We start from the raw sequence: 18,066 nt of genomic DNA, 5'->3' as shown, positions 1-18,066 counted from the left end.
TGATTCAACAATGCTATACATACTCAGTGCTCATCATGGTAAATGTTCTCTTTATTCCCCATCATCCATCCCCCCCCCCCCCCCCCAGCTCATACTCTCTCTCTAAAATAAAATTAAAAATTAAAAAGAAAAAAGATGTACATTTCTATTGATCCAGAAAACCTCTGTGATCCTGCCCAGACAATCCTACACTGCTCTCTCAGAGGCAAGCCCTGTTCTGATTTCTTTCACCACAGGTTAGTTTTGCTGATTCTAAAATTCCATATAAATGGAATCATACAGTATACACTATTGTGGTCGGGCTTCTTCAAACATCATCTTTTGAGCTTCATATAGGGTGCTGCATGTATTAGCAGTTCATTCCTTTTTATTGCCAAGTAGAACCCTATTCTACTGTTGCTGAACATTCACATTTGTGCGGTTTCTAGGCTTTGGCTACTATGGATGGCTAAAGCTGCCATTCTTGTTACAAGTCTGTCTAGACATATGTTTTACTTTTTCTAGGGCAAACACCTAGGAAAGGAATTGCTGGGTCTTAGGGCAGCTGTATGTTTAACTTTATGAGAAACTGCCAGACCAGTTTCCAAAGTGTTTGTACCATTGCCACCCCAGCAGCAGTGTATGAAAGCTTAGTTGCTCCTTCTCTTCACCAGCACTTGGTGTGATCAGGTGATTCATGGATTCTAATGGGTATACACGGTGGAATATCACTGTGGTTACAATTTGCATTTTCCTGATGACTAATACTATAAAGCACCTTTTTATTAGTTTATTGATCATTTGTAAATCTCCATGAGGTGCCTGGTCAAACATTTTCATCCAGGTTTCTTGATCTTGTTTTTGAGCTGTAATAGTTTTTTTTATTTATACAAGTCACTTGTCAGATATATGTATTGTAAATATTTTCTTGTCTATCCATTTTCTTATTGGTATCTTTGGATGAAGTATTTAATTTTGATCAAGTCTACTTTATTATTTTTCAATGTTTAATGCATTCTGGCTCCTGTCTGAAAGAACTTTGCCTACTCCAAGACTGTGAAGTTACTGTGCATTGTTGGAGCAGATATTCTGCTGCTTACCTTTAGAAATTTTATAATTTTGGGGTGCTTGGGTGGCTCAGTGGATTAAACGCATCTGACTTCAGCTCAGGTCATGATCTCACAGTCCATGGGTTCAAGCCCTGCGTTAGGCTCTGTGCTGACAGCTCAGAGCCTGGAGTCTGCTTCAGATTCTGTGTTTCCCTCTCTCTCTGACCCTCGCACTCATGTTTTGTCTCTCTCTCAAAAATAAATAAACATTAAACATTTTTTAAAGAAATTTTTATAATTTTAGTTTTTATATTTAGGTTTCTTATCCATTTCTAATTTTTAAAAAATTAGACTGAGTCATCCAGGCACCTCTTCATTTCTGATTAAAAACATTTTTTAGGGGTGCCTGGGTGGCTCAGTAGGTGAAGCGTCCGACTTCAGCTCAGGTCATGATCTCATGGTTCGTGGGTTCGAGCCCCACGTTGGGCTCTGTGCTGACAGCTAGCTCAGAGCCTGAAGCCTGCTTCAGATTCTGTGTCTCCCTCTCTCTCTGACCCTTCCCTGCTCCTTCTGTCTCTCTCTCTCTCTCTCAGAAATAAAAACATTAAAAAAATTTTTTTAAAACATTTTTTAAAATTTATTTTTAAGAGAGAGAGAGTACATGAGCTGTGCTGACAGCAGAGAGCCTGATACAGAGCTCGAACTCATGAACTATGAGATCATGAGCTGAGCTGAAGTCGGGCACTTAACCAACTGAGCAACCCAGGCACTCCTAATATTTGTTTTTAAAAAATGCAATTTTGTTTAATGCAGGAATGAAAATCTAAATACAATATTTCACAATGTTTTTGTAACTAGAATAGTATTAATATCATACCAATTAAAATAACAAAGGAAATTCTGCCTTGTCTGTTAGATAACACTTTTTGTAGTAACCGCTATTATAAGACTCTTGACAAGGTTTTTACCTGACTTTATTGATTTGATTTTTAAAATCTCTGTTAAAATGAATCTCAGAAACACTGGGAGAATTCAGAATGTGGCTTATACATAGTGGTGGTTTCAACAAAAGATACGAGATATTTGGCAATATTTGTATTTTTGGTTGTTATAACTGGGGTGGTATCTGTGTGTGTGTGAAGTGTTTCTAGAGCGTAGAGGCCAAAGTTGTTGCTGACCATCCTATGGTGTACAGAGCAGACCCCACAGAACAACAATCTGGCCCAGATGTCTAGAGCGCTGCTGCTGAGAAACCTGTTCTGGCTGAAACCTCACCTCCACTTAAGACATGGCTTCTTGGGTAGTTCTCTCAAACGGTGGCTGCTTTTCACCCAGAATGCACATGCTTGGCTTGGAGATGAGGAAGATGTCCTCTCCATTTTCATCACTATCTCTAGAACATTCTCCCTTCCACCTCGCCAAAAACCCTATTCTGAATTGACATCCTCAGTTCATATGACCCTCTATTCCCTGCTGTGGCTGGAATCTTTAACTGCAGTCATTCCTGCTCATTTCTTGATTTTAGCTCCTCACTCGCTGTTCCTCCCCCCAGTACTACTCCAGCCATAACTCTCTATGGTTTCAATATATGCTCTTTCCAACATCGTGGCTGCCTCAATCCCATAATCCCTCTTTCAATGATCTTGTCCTCACACTTGTCTTAGCTACTCACCCACATGATCATACTCTGAATCTTATCATTACCAATAATTACAACCAATATCTAATCTCAGTTTCATGCACCCCATTCTCTGATTACACCTATCTTTTCAGCTCATCCTCTCTGATTTGTCAACAACAATAATCCTTCTGCCAGGGGCCTGCAATCTAAGGATCCTTCCATTGTTTCAATTTTCTTCATGTCCCTGCTGTCCCTCTTTCCTCCTTACCCAGCCTAAATGCCACAGTCAATCTTGCACACACTCTGCTGCTAATCTGCCATAGTCATCTGGCAAATTACAACTCTGTTTAAATTCAACGGCACCAGCTGAAGATGCCCAGAGGGAATCCTATAATCAGGCGGCCTGGTCTGTCTTTAACACATGTCCCCAAATCTGTAGTGGGCTGACAAGACAGCCTGGCAATTACTCTGTACTTTCCTAAGTCTTTCCCCTTTTCTGCTCTACTTGATGAATTTTTTCCTCAATCCCCTAACACTCCTTACCTCTCCTCACTTTAGTTGGTAACGTTTATTCTTACTTTGCTGAGAAAACATACGCAATAGGAAAGGGGATCCCAAAATTCCCAGCACATTTACCTACTTACATTTGTGCTCATGTCCCCTCTGTCCCTCCTGTCATACAGCTGAAGGCCCCACTCCCATCTAAAGTCAACCACTCCACTTGGGCACCAGAGCTCATCCCTTCTCATCTGCTAAGATGCTCTTCTACCCAGCCTTTCCTGTCCTACAAAATCAACCTTCCTCTTTATTCTGGATCGTTTCTATTAGCAAACATGTTATCTCTCATCTTAAAAAAACAAAAGAAAACAAACTCCTCTCTTGTCACCATATGCCCTGCTGGCTACAAACCCATAAGTTGCCTTCCCTTAGCAAACTCAAGAGCTGTCTATTTTTGTTCTCCTGAAGTCCTCTTCTTTCATTTTTCTCGTAAATGCATTCCATTCATTCTTCCTTTCTCCACCAACCCACCAAAAATGCTACTGACAAGGTCTCAAATAACTTTCACTTTAAAGAATCGATTGATCCACTCTCATCTCTCTTGACCTATCTGCGCCTTTTGATAGAGCTGATCACTCGACTTCTAGCAACACTTGAACCTTCATCTGGCTTCCAGAACCCCATACTCTCTTGGATTTCCTCTTATTCTCTGGCTGCTCTTTCTTGGCCTCCATTTCAGGTCCCTCCTCTCCTCCCTGACTTCCTAATGTTGGAATGCCTGGGGCCTTAATCCTTAGACTTGTTCTCCTCTCTCTAGTCACTCACTCCACTCCTAATTATCTCATCGAGTCTTAGGGTCTTAATTAAATATACTCTCCAAATTATATCTCTATCCCAGACCTCTCCCCTGGACCTAAACCCATATATCCAATCATCTATTCAACATCTCCTTTTGCATGTTTAATAGGCATCTCAGACATAATAGGATAAGCTGAGTTTTGGACCTTTCCCTCCAAACCTGCTTCACCCACAGTCTTCTCCATCTCACTTAATAGCATTTCCATCCATTAGTTGTTTAGGGAAAACCTCTGGCAGGGTATCTGCCTGGCTCAATCTGTAGAGCATGTCGTTTTTGATCCTGGGATTGAGTTCGAGCACCATGTTGGGTGCAGAGATTACTTAAATAAACTTTAAAAAGAAAAGAAAAGAAAAAACTCTGGTGCTACCCTCATCTCTTGCTTCAACCACTGCTACGGCCTATTAACTAATTGGTCTTCCTGATTCCTCTCTCCACACAACAGCCAGAGTGATCCCACCATTTCTTTGTTCAAAACCCTCCAATTCACAGATTGAAAGCCAGAGACTTCGCAATTATCTGCACACATCCTGTCCTCACCTTACTTTTTTAAAAAATGTTTATTTATTTTTGATTGAGAGAGAGAGAGAGAGAAAGCACAAGTGGGGGAGGGGAAGAGAAAGAGAGGATCCGAAGTGGCCTCCATGCTGACAGCAGAGAGCCAGATGGAAGGTTCAAACTCACAAACCCTGAGATCATAACTTGAGCTGAAGTTGGATGCTTAACTGACTGACTGACTTAACTGACCCAGGCATCCCTCCCCACCCCGCCCCGCCCCGCCCACCTTACTTCTTTGAGCTCAGACCTCATTTCCTACTGCTCTCATTCCTCTCCAGCCTCACTGGCCACCCCCTCTTTCCTCTTGACTCTGTCAGAAACCTTTCTGCCTTAGGGCTTTGCTTTGCCTTTTCCCTCTGTCTAGAATGCTCTTTCTCCAGACAGTGCATGACTCCCTCCCTTCATATCCTTCAAAGTTTTTGCATAAATGTCTTCTGAATGAGGCCTACCCTGACCACCATAACTTCTCTCACCTCAGGCATGCTAGAGCCCTTTATCTTATTTTATTTATTCCCCCACAGGACATATCTCCTTCCAATAACAGCAGCCCTCACTATTTGAACTCTCACTATCCAAGTATGTGCTATAAATACTTATAAAATTTTCTATCCCAACTGCATTTTCTGAAGTGCAAACCTGTTAAAACCAATCTGCGTGTGCAGGTAACAGGACATGGAGCGCAGGGCAGTCACTCACAGGATCACAGTGAGCACTGGCACTTTTTAAATTTTTTTAAATGTTTATTTATTTTTGAGAGAGAGAGAGAGAGAGAGAAAGCAAGCGCATGAGGGGGGAGGAGCAGAGAGAGGGGGGAGACACAGAACCCGAAGCAGGCTCCAGGCTCTGAGATGTCAGCACAGAGCCTGATGCGGGGCTTGAATTCACAAACCATGAGAACATGACCTGAGCTGGTTAGATGCTTAACCAATTCAGTCCCCCAGGCGCCCCAGCACTGGCACTTTTAAAGCACAGTGCACTACTATTCTCATCTTTCCCACCAAATCTAAAGATTTGCTCTTCATGGATTACAGTACTTGCTTCTTCCAGGGCCTAGGGCACTACCTAATTGGGTCCAATTTCAGAATTATCTTTAGTATCTTTACATATCATCTTTATTATTTTTTAAATTTTTTAATGTTTTATTTTTATTTTTTATTATTTTATTTTTTAAAATGTTTTATTTATTTCTAGGAGAGAGGGACACCATGAGCAGGGGAGGGTCAGAGAGAGAGGGAGTCACAGACCGAAACAGGCTCCAGGCTCTGAGCTGGCAGTCAGCACAGAGCCCGATGCGGGGCTCGAACCCACGAACTGCGAGATCATGACCTAAGAGAAAGTCGGACACCTAACCGACTAAGCCACCCAGGCGCCCCTGTTTTATTTTTATTTTTGAGAGAGAAAGAGAGACAGCACAAGCACGGGAGGATCAGAGAGACAGATACAGAATCTTAAGCAGGCTCCACGCTCTGAGCTAGCTGTCAGCACAGAGCCCGACCTGGGGCTCGAACCCACAAACCATGAGGTCATGACTTGAGCCGAAGTCGGACGCTTAACCCACTGAGTCACCCAGGCACTCCTTTACATATCATCTTTAAGCTATATAATAGTATACATTCATTTGCAGTATAGAAGCAAAACAATTTATATCTGACACTACAATATCATTACTTACAGCACATAAAAATACCCAGTAATGAGTATTACTACATTAAAAACTAGGTTCCTGATTTATTTTTTTGAGAGAGATTGAGACAGAGAGAATGTGAGAGGGGGAGAGGGACAGAGGGAGAGAGAGAATCTTAAGCAGGCTCCACACTCAGTGCAGAACCTGACATGGGGCTCAATCCCACAACCCTGGGATCATGACCTGAGCCGAAATCAAGAGTCGGATACTTGACCAACTGAGCCACCAGATGCCTGGGTTCCTAGTGTTTTAAATGTTTCCTTGTTAAATACAAAATTATTGGTGAATGGTCACCTAAAAATTTAAGAGTGCTGTAGTAATATTTTGAGAAAATAGGTAGAGGGACATCTGGGTGGCTCAATCGGGTAAGAGTTGGACTAGGTTTTGGCTTAGGTCACAAACTCACGAATCATGAGATCAAGCCCCACACTCAAAAACTGTATAACCAAATAGCTTTTGTTTATGTAAGTACAACTATCAGTATTGACCATATTAGGGATTAAAACTGAGATATTTAAAAATATGTATAGGGGCGCCCGGGTGGTTGAGCTGGTTAAGTGTCTGTCTCTTGGTTTCTGCTCAGGTATGATCTCTTGGCTCATGAGTTCAAGCCCTGCCTTGGGCTTGCGCTGAGAGTGCAGGGGCCTGCTTGGGATTCTCTCTGCCCCTTCCCTGCTTGTGCTTTCTCTCTCATGCTTTCTCTCTAATAATAAACTTAAAAAATATAATAAAAGTATGTATTAATTCACTTAAAAATAATAAAGCTTTCACATGTTTACATAAGAACATTTTTTATGAAAAATGTCTTTTCCAAAACAATTTAGTCAGAAGATGGCATGGTTTTTTTTTTAAGTAACACTTTTATTGGATTATAATTCAAATACTATACAATTCACCCATTTAAAGTGTACATTTCAATAGTAATTTAGTATATTCAGAGTTGTGCAAACATTATCAAAATAAGTTCTACAGCATTTTCATCACCCCAGAAAGAAACCTGATATTCTTTAGCTGTCACGCTACTTATCTTCTCAACGCTACCCCCAACCCTAGGCAACCACTAACTTACTTTCTGACTTTATCAATGTACCTATCATGGACATTTCATATAAATGGAATCATAGAATATGTGGTCTTTTGTGACTGGCTTCTTTCATTTAGTGCAATGTTTTCAAGGTTCATCCATGTTGTACCATGGATATATTCTTTTTTGTTGCCAAATAATATTTCACTGCATGGATATACCAACTTTTACTTATCCATTCATCAATCAGTGGACTTGGTTTGTTTCCAATTTTTACCTATTATGGATAAATGCTGCCAATGAGCATTTATGCACAAAGTTTTATGTGGGCATGTTTTCATTTCTCTTGGGTAATATCTAGGAGTGGAAATGCTGGGTCACCTTGTGACTCTATGTCACACCTTTTCAGGAACTGCCAGACTGTTTTCTAGGTGGCTGCACGATTTTACACTCCCAACAGCAGTATGAAGGAGATAGCATACTTTTACATTTCTACAAATCTCCTTAATATCTGGCTAATAGACAGTTGGATTCTCCTACCTGCTTCTCTATTCAATTTGTTGCAAACTATTGTTTTGGTTGGGTATATGAAAAAAATCTACATTCAAAGAGATACAAAGTTAAAAAAGGAGGAGACTTTTATAGCACTGTTATATATTAAAGTCCTATTAATTAACAGAAAAAGGACATCAGTGGAAAAACTGAGAAATCCAAATAAAGTCTGCACCAATGATAATGTCTTAGTTGTGATAAATGTACCNCACACTCTATGTACTATCCTGGCATCCCTTTTGCAAACTTAAAATTATTTCAAAATAAATGTTAAAAATAAAATCCAATCCATTGGTCTACTTTGTTCTTTGAACATATCTTTTACCCAAGCATGATTCTGTAGTCTCAAGCATTGGTCATATAGAAAACACGGGCTCCCTGAGTTAGGCAAGCCTTCCTACATATTTTATTATACAACTGAGAAAATCATTATTACTATCACCACTGTCCTCTTCAGGAAAGTCCTTAAGAATTGAGAAGCTGTCCCCCTCTGGAAAACAGTGTGNAATAAACTATATGTAAAAAAAAAAAAAAGAATTGAGAAGCTGTCAAGCTTATAGTGACACATTTTCCAAAATTCTAATTTTCACATGAAAGATCAAACTTTATTTATCATTGGCCGAACATATTCTCAGTTGTTTCCCTTTAAGTGACAGGTTCACTTTGTTCATTTTCGAGAAAATATCTTCCAAGTAGCTGAGTCTGAATAACCAGTTTGTCTGTAAGCCCTTCTTTCATATAAAAATGGCATTCCATAACAAAAGCACCTAATATTTTAAATCATAACTCAATTGCACAAATATTCATTCAAGACAACTGCATACTTCACCATGAGCAGAAGTGCTTTATGCATGTTTCCCATTTCTGTTTCATCCCCTCACTGCCGAATCCCCTGTGCCTAGAGCAATCCTTTGTATATAATAGATGTTCAATAAATATGTATTAAATGAATAAATAAATGAATAAACAATTCATTGGATAAATGAGTGTGATAACATCTGTGATTACTTTCAGCTGTTTGAAAGTAAAGCAATAAAAAATTCAAGATATTTATAGTTTTTTGGGTGTAATTTAAAATTTTACAGAATGTTAAATGTTTAATCAGGAAATAAAGGAAATTATTTCTTTTGGCAAAGCCATTTGACTGTGGGGATGGCAAAAGCAGCAGGGAACTTTCAAAACCACACCAACAGTGTTTGTACTGGAAAGCAACAGCTTTTAGCAAAGGCAATAATTCCTGAAAACTGGAACCCTGCCCATGACCTAAAAATGGGTATAAAATCAGGACAGAAAGAAAAGACACTGTAAGTCTCCACTTGCACATCATTGCCCCCTACTTGTGTTTTCAACTCATGGTGCCTGGGAACGTTTCACAGAATTGGGAGGAATTACCTGCACAAAGATAAAGAGGAAATCAGAACATAAAGTGGGACGTGAAGGAATTCATAAGGAGTAACTTAAATTCTTTAAGTTTTGAGGACTGGGATTAAATTATTATTAAATTTAAGTTTTGAGGACTGGAATTATTATTAAATACATTAAGATAATGTATTTATCCCAGAAAGAGAGCTGAGGATCTCAGTGTATGGTACACATACTGTGAGTGCTATAGATGTGGATTTTAATGAAGCCAATATTAGAACAATAAACTGCTCCACACAAGGTGATCTAGCTAATAAAATGCACTGGTTAGTAGCGAGTTGCCATATAGTTCGCTACTTTTCAACCAGTAAGAATTCACTAAATACACCATTCTTCAGCCAAACAATCCAGTCATTATTTAACGACCCAGAATCTGAGTAAAATCTAGGGAGTCATCATTAGGAAGGACTTACCAGTTAAGGAAGGGCTAGTAGTGAAGCTTAATGACTATATAAATTACCTGCTCTTTAGTTTCTAGTACCACTTCTGCTACCTGGTAATTAGCTGGCAACAACTACTTTCCCGTAGTTCAGTTTCTCCCTTCTTTTCTGAACTTTGGGAATGCTTAGAGTATGAATGTTTGTGAAGTATTTTGGGTCCCTTGAAGATACTAAATGAGTATAAGGAATAAATGGGTAGACTGACCTGAAGCTAAAATATTAAGTTTTTAATTACCAAATCTGAAACAATAATCTATAAATTTCTTCTACCCTGTAGAAAATCTCAAAAGTGCTTCCCAACCCATGCCTTTGCTTGGACCCAGAAACCCAATGTAAACAAACGCTGGCCACCACAGCAATTTCTGAATCTTTTATCAAACACGTTAGCATCTGTATCACTCCATCTTCATACTAATTCTGTTAGATATGCAAGGCAGGAAGAACCATTTTAAATCTTCAGACAAAGAAACTAAAGTTTAAAGAAACTAAGTGATTTACCTAAAAGACAGAACTGGGACTCATTAGGTCTCATGAACTCAGTCATCTTATACTCCTGCTCCTTGCTTGGCTGAGGGATAGTGGGAGGGAAGGAAGGAAGGAAGGAAGGAAGGGAGGAAGGGAGGAAGGAAAGAAGGAAGGAAGAAGAAAGGAAAAGAAAGGAAAGGAAGAAGGGAGGGAGGAAGGAAGGGAGAAAGCAAGCAAGGAAGGAAGGGAGGGAGGGAAGGAGTGAGGGAGAGGCAGACCCTCATCAGTATTTCTCAAGTCCCAACAGCAGGCAAAAAGTTACCCAGCTTCCTTGGACCATGAACAAACAATCCTGCTCAACTTACCTGTAGCTTCACAGCAATGACCACCGAGTTAAGATCTTTGTCCATTTCTTTTAGCATGACAAGTTTCTTCAGGGTCAAGCTGAATAGCCTAGAAAATTTTTGAGAAAGACAATCCAGTCAAAAGTGAGGAACTTGGGAGAAAAGTGATAGATGATCTGATGGGGGAAACTGTGCTACCTAAAGAAAGAATGTTAGAATGCCAAACAGTGTCCTCCTTTAGTAAAAAAGCACACTTCTGTTTAACTTTTATAGAGAAGTGTCAAAGGTACATTATTCCATGAATCTCTGAGGATGCCCATTGATCTCAAGCTAAAACTGACACACTTTTTCACTAATACAGGGGAGCGATTTCTGAGGGGGAGGGGTAGACCAATGACAGGTATAGATATTGATTTTGCTTCTCCAGTCCCTCTTCCACTTTACATCTAATCACACCTGAAACATTTACAGACGTAATCTGTAGCAACAAGGAGATAATCCACACAAACAAAATAGGTACCATTTGCAGAAAATGATTTAAATGGCCATAACTTGGGTTTCAGCTGAACTGTTCTTCAGGTATGTAAACAATCTTCAGTGCCACACAATGAGGAAGTTCCCTCTAACTGAAAGAGACAGGATGGTCCCTTGTTCTGGAGTCAGCAACTATCATTTGACTTGACCTTGCCTTACCAAGACAGGGCTACCCTGGCCTTCTAGAAGGAGTTGGGAGGGAAACTTTGGATACTGCCTTTCTGCTTCTGGTTTGAGTGGTTCAAGTCTAGAACATTCTCTTCCTTGGAGAGGCTCTGACAAATGGGGAGTCACACCAAGGATGCTGCTTACCAGAGTCATAACAAGCTCTCAGACTCCATCTTAGGCTTCCTCTCTTTCCCGTACTGCAGCTACCTTGCCCCTGCTTTCTCTCGGTCTTACCTCCCTGCACTCCTTCTTCACACACTAAGGTCCAGTCATACTGAATCTCCTTTAGGTCCTTGGGTGCCACACACCTCTGGCCTTCTGCTAAAGGTCTTGGCATAGTATAGTTGCTCAGCAAATACCAGTTAGATAAAATGTTATAACTTCCTAATGCCTCCTCTGCCACTGACTAGAGCTGGCAGCAAGAGCCACCTCACCTGTGCTCCTAAAACACGCTTAGGTTTATTAAACTGGAATCACCTGGGTTCATGTTATCTCCTCCAAATCTCCCTCCCCCGCCCCAATGCCTACCCACAGCATTATATGTTTCTCTTTTTCCCTTCAGAGTACAGATGTGCTGGCCCCAAAAGGAACTCTGGTTCTACCAACATCAAAGGGATTCTTATATTCCACATAATTGGCTATTAAGAAATGTAACTATGTTGTTCAACTGATTTTCAAGCCTTGCTAGAAAGGGAAGGGGACATGACTGGATGAACAAATGGAAGAGACTGGATATGCTCAGTCTTGTTCCTCATTGAAGGCTGCTATTTATGAATGCTTTTGATGGGTTAGGTTTTTGTTTCTTTCCAACGCAAACATTTCCTAGCTTCAGACTGATCTGCTGGTGCTGAATAAATTCACTCCAAGATAGAGAGTCACAGAACTAAATATGGGACACATGTTTCTTCCCCCAGCTTGTTCTCCTCCTTCACTCTTTTACACATTCCACATGCATCTCTTCTACTCTGGGTATCAGGTTAGTTGTTGGAATTGTAGAGGGATGTGGTTCTTAGCCTCATGGAGATTACACACGCCGGAGGGGAAGAAAAGTAATGACTTACATTACACACCTTGCCCTCAGCTTTTTATGTCCCATAAGGCTCTGGACCATCTTTTCTTTTACATAACATGTAAAAATTGTCGGAATATACTGCAGAATTTTGTTAGGAAGGAAAAACACATCATAGACCAACAAATGTTTATTGACTAAATAAACAAATCTGTATGCCACAGCACCTATGTTAACAAGAAAGCCAAGAATGATTTAGCACCTTAGGTAACAAAGTAACGGCAAGACTGGATTTGCTTAGTGTTTGTTTAGAAACTAGATATACCACATTGATTTCCATATTATTGGCTATCAGTTCAATAGATATTTTCTGTTTGTTTTTAATGGTATGACTCCAAGAGATGTGGGGATTTAAATGCATTCTAGTTCTTCAAAGAATGAGAAAATGTGTATGACTCATTAAGTATCTACCATGTACCAGGTACTTGATATATATTGCATTATCTCATGTAAGTCTTACAATAATTCTAACAGGTGAGTAATATATCCATCCATTTTACAGATAAGGATGCCAGAGGACTAAGAGACTTGACCAAGATCACACAGAAAGTGGTCGAGCCAAGATGCAAACTTAGGCCTATCTTAGCCCAGAATCCAATTTAAGTTACTACAAGGCACTTTATTAGAAAGCTAGAAAAAAATATTTTAATTACAAGTAAATATTTTCAACATATATTTAATATAACAGAAAAACTCCAAAGAAGTAAGATACATTTCTGCTTAAACCACACTCACACACAGTTGACGGACACAGCCCTAGATAGCTCCAAGGATGACTAAGCCTGACTGAGCCTGGCAAGATGTTCTGACTGCAGGTGCTGCAGTGCATAAGAGGCTGAGTTAGAGTCTGATCCTAAATGTTCTTGTTACCATATGTTTTACTGGTTGTTTTACTTCTTATGCAGTAAAAATACAGAATCCAAGGCCTAAAAAGGAAAGGATCCTTCCCTGATCATATTCCTGTTTTAATCAGTTTTTCTACAGCAGAAAATAACTTCACACTAAAATTCTAAAAACTATTAATTCCAAGTGCTGGTGAAGACGTGGCATAACTGGAGGTCCCCTGTGTGGCTGGTAAGAGTGCAAAATTGTACAACCACATTCAAGAAAACCACTTGGTAATTTATCAGTAGACACTAATTATATGACTATTCCTATGGCCAGCTCCCAAGAGAACCCAAGAAAAATGAAGGCAGAGACCACAAAAAGACAGGTACAAGAATGTTCAAAGCAACTCCACTCATAAAAGCCCTAAACCAGAAATAACCAAAATGTCCAAAGCAGAAAAATGGACAAATGTACTATACAAAAAAGAACAAGTACTGATTCATGGGACAACACAAATAAATTTCAAAAACACTATGTTTGTCTAACTAAAGAAGGCAGATACAAAAGATCAATGCATGGTGATAGGTGACAGAACAGTAACTGAGGCAAGTGCAGGCATTCATTGGGAAGGGGTACGAGACAACGGAACCCTTTAGGGTAACTGATAGACCATGGTGGCCACGTAGGTATACACACATGCAAAACCCCACAGAGCTTTATATCCAAGACCTGTTCAGCCCACGGTATACAAACTACACATCAATGATTTTTTTTTTTTAAAGACCAGAATAAAGGCTTTAGAGTCAGACATAGCCTGGTCTGAATTACAATTCTGTCATATTACTCTCACTTATCCATCAGCCTACAATGAGCCGGGCACTATTCTAGTTACTTGTGACGTATCAGTAAACAAAACAGACCAAAATTTGTGTCACAACTTTAATTTTTATATTCTAGTGAAAAAAAGATCATAAATAAACATAAATATTTTAAAAATTACATTGTATGTTAGATTGTGTTAAAATAGAAGTAGGTAAGGGGGAATATGAGTGTGAAGCAGAGGGCAAGGAGGGCTGTAATGTTAAATAAGTTGGTCAGAGCAGACCTCACTGAGAAGTTCTACATTAAGAAGAAGTTCTACGAGGGAAAAAGTGCAAACGTCTTAAGGTATAGCACACCTGGTCTGAGACATACTAAGGAGGCCAGTGGAGCTGAAGCTGAGTGAGCAAGGTTAAGAGTGGTGTTGGATAAGGTCAAATACATGCTTGGTGGGTGGGGGGCCTTACAAGCCATGTAGGGCTTTGTAAACCATAGTAAGGACTGGCTTTAATTCTGCAAGAAATGGGGAGCCTGGGGAGCTACTGGCTTTAAGTGAAAGACATGGCTTGTTTTACATTTTAATAGGATTGTTCTAGCTGTACTATTAGGATAGAATGAAGGAGAGGAGAGGGGAAGGGGGAAAAGTTGAGTCAAAAGGCAACTGCCAGAGTTCAAGCAATAGATGACTTGTGGTTTGCAGGGTAGTGTAGCAGGGTGGCAGCACTGGAGGCAGTAAAAAATGGTTTGATTTCTGGATATACTATTGAAGATGTAGGTCTATTGAAGATGTAGGTCAACTCCTGAGCTTTTGGCCTGAACATCTGGAAATAACCCGGTGCGCTTATCATTAACTGAGATGGGGAAAACTTTGGGTAAAGCAGGTTTGAGGAATTTAAGATCAAGACGTCAACTATGCGGACGCTTTAAATTTGAGAGGTCTGTTAGACTTCTAAGTAGAGATGATGAGTAGAGAGTTAGGTATACAAGTCTGTGTCTGGGCTGGGAACACCAATATGGAAATGTGGCATAAAAATGCTGCTGATGGGTCAAGACAAAGACTGAGAATGGGTGAGTCAATTTAGTGAAATGAACCTTAACAAGAGCAACTTCACAGAATAGTGAAAAGGGAGGGCTAACTGGAATGAATTTGAGAGAGAAGGGGAGGAAAGGAACTAGAGACAGAAAATATAAAGACACAAATCTGTTTCAGTCCTAGCTCTACCGCAGCATCCTGAGTAATAAACTTCTTGTCCAACAAAAATACAGTGCAAGCCACAGGTATAACTTTCCCTTCTGGGAGGGAGTCTGTAATTTTGCTACGTGCTAGGAAGAGGGTACCCAACTGACCAGGCCCCTAGGTCTCTAATGAGCTTTCTTGGTAACAGTATTTTCTAGGTGTTGTCATAATTCAGTGCATCTTGTGTGACTCCACTGGGTGAAGACTCTCGATAGCTTGCACCTGGTTTTCTCCAGCCTTTGCCCATGTACCTTTCTTCTTGCTGACTTTGCTCTGGTATTCCTTTTGCCAAAGTAAGTCATAGCTGTGACTACCCCTATGTTCTGAATCCTGTGAGCCCTCTTAGGAATCCTTGAACCCTGTGATGATCTGGGGGACCCCCAATACAGAGTGGGCTGGAAGGGACAATTACAAAAGGGTACTTTATCTTAATTGTGGTGATGATTTCACAAGTATGTATTTATGTAAAAACTTGTCAAATTGAACACTTTAAATATGTGTAGTTTACTGTATGTCAATTACACCTCAATAAAGCTTTTCTTTTTTTTTTTAAGGAAGGTTCTACCCAGTGTGCTACAGTCTGCTAAATAGCTGCCCAACATCTATTTTCCCCTTTCTACTTAATAACAGAACACCAATTTTTAGCTAAGCATGTTGGTTCCTAAAATAAAAGACCATGCTTCTCAGCTTCTTTTGCAGCTAGGTGAGAACACATGGATAAAATCTGGCCAGTGTATAAGTGAACATATAAGGTAGGACTTGTGGGAAGATTTTTTAAAAGGGAATCCACTCACCTAACAGGTCCTTTTCTCCTTCTGGTCTGCAATGCAGATGGCTCTAGCTCCTGAAGCTAACTTGGACCATGAGGGCACCTTGATAATTCAAGCCATGTGTGAGGAATGTAAATTAGATTTCTTTTTTTAATGTTCATTTATTTGAGAGAGAGAGAGGCAGAGAGAGAGGGAGACACAGAATTTGAACCAGACTCCAGGCTCTTAGGTGTCAGCACAGACCCCAACCCAGGGCTCGAACTCATGAACTGCGAGATCGTGACCTGAACCAAAGTCGGCTGCTTAACTGACTGAGCCACCCAGGTTCCCCAGGAATGTGAATTAGAAAGAGAGGAGCCAGGACCCTAATTATACTGTAGGAGCTACTATTATCAACCCTGGATTGTTTACCTCTGGATTTTTAAATTTTATTTTTCATTTAATTTTTTTTTATTTTTAAGTAATCTCTATACCCCGAGATAAGAGTTGATCTCTACAAACTGAGCCAGACAGGTGCTCCTTTTTTGTTTTTTTTATGTGAAGAAGAAATAAACTGCTATCTTAAATAAATATCTTGTTTGGGTGTGTGTGTGTGTGTGTGTGCGCACACACACACATGTGCTATGTAGGTAAACCTTTTTTTTTTTTAATTTTTTTTTAAAATGTTTTATTTATTTCTCGGAGAGAGAGAGACAGCGTGAGCAGGGGAGGGTCAGAGAGAGAGGGAGTCACAGACTGAAACAGGCTCCAGGCTCTGAGCTGGCAGTCAGCACAGAGCCCGACGCGGGGCTCGAACCCACGAACCGCGAGATCATGACCTAAGCGAAAGTCGGACGCTTAACCGACTAAGCCACCCAGGCGCCCCGGTAAACCTATTTTTAAGTGACATACCAGGAACAGATTTGCAGGGTGTTAGGACTCAGTCACTAGCTCCCAAATACTTTCAAAAGAACTAGCTGAATTACTCCCAAAGTCCACTTTATGACTTTCATCCTTATGAAAGGAAGGGAATATATCTCATAAGTTAAAGGAAAAAAGGTTCTTTCCATGATCCTTAGAAGAACCAAATTCCTAGACTTCTGCATTTCAGAGAGCTCACTAGGAAACTCTGTGGTACATGGGCTGGAAGCCAGTCTCATGGTACAACTTGAGAACATGGGAGCTGGCTAAAGATTCCTCTGTACCTCCCTTCCAACTTGTCTCCTCATCTAGGGATGAGAAAGAAGGAAGTTCTAGCTAAAAGTCTGTAACCAAAGGAGGTTTCAAATGGAATGTATGGCTGGGATTCCCCAGCTAGTCCACCTCCGGAATGTCAGTGAAAGGCCAGATAGAGAAAACTGAACCTCTATGTGCGAGAACTCAAAGAAGTCAACCATCTGCCTTTAAAGTAAAACAAAGTATCACAAATATGGCTGAAATCCAAAGGATTTATAAAGCAGGATTCCAGGTTATTCAGCTCAAAAATAATCTTCACTTCTACAGATGAGCACTGTGTGTTATATGGAAACCAACTTGACAATAAACTATTAAAAAAAATAAAACCTTTCGTTTATACAAAAAGCCAAAAAAAAAAAAATCTTCACTTCTACAAAGGCATTTTGAACTTACACTGATAATGGGACTCGTTTATTGTCATTTTTTGGATTCCATTTGTAAATGCTAGTGAAGTCCTGCATTAATAAAATAATAAAACATCAAATCAAAGTCTGCTGATTACTCAAAGTGCTTCTTCCTTCTGCATCTTGGTCTTTTCCTGATCCCATCCCTTCCTTTCCTTGTTGGGTAAACTTTGGTGACTTCTGAGCCTCAATTTTTTTCACATAAAATGAAGATAACAATAGTACCCCACTTAATAACATTGTAATATGGTTTAATTGAGGGAACAGAAGGCAAAATAGGGCCTGGCACATGGTAAGATGCTATAACTGCTACACTTGGAACTGTCATAGCCATCAGCAGCAGCATTATTTATTTGTTCACTCTTTAAGGCTGTATTTGTTCTCCTTTTGGGGGGGGAGGGGGGATTCAACTTCCTTCTGAAAAGAGCAGTGAGGCAACAGCCATTCTAAACAGGGAGGGAGCTCCTGGCCTCTACTCTCATCCCCTGTGCCCAAGTCATTTCCCTTCTACTTGCGGGCACTGGAGCCCT

General features: G+C 40.1%; 1 protein-coding gene across 1 annotated transcript in view; it reads right to left on the bottom strand.

The window, feature by feature from the left end:
• PACS1 (phosphofurin acidic cluster sorting protein 1) overlaps positions 1–10,597 on the bottom strand; it is a 42,206-nt gene extending 31,609 nt beyond the window's left edge. Inside the window, exon 1 of the mRNA XM_077771390.1 lies at positions 10,514–10,597. Coding sequence (XP_077627516.1) covers positions 10,514–10,570 — 57 coding nt within the window. The 5' untranslated portion in view covers positions 10,571–10,597. The remainder of the gene's footprint in view (positions 1–10,513) is intronic.
• Positions 10,598–18,066: the final 7,469 nt, after the last annotated feature.

The sequence above is a fragment of the Crocuta crocuta genome, unplaced genomic scaffold, assembly GCF_008692635.1.
Source record: "Crocuta crocuta isolate KB4526 unplaced genomic scaffold, BGI_CrCroc_1.0 scaffold647, whole genome shotgun sequence".
Classification (NCBI taxonomy): Eukaryota; Metazoa; Chordata; class Mammalia; order Carnivora; family Hyaenidae; genus Crocuta; species Crocuta crocuta.
This window is presented reverse-complemented; position numbering and strand designations above follow the sequence as displayed.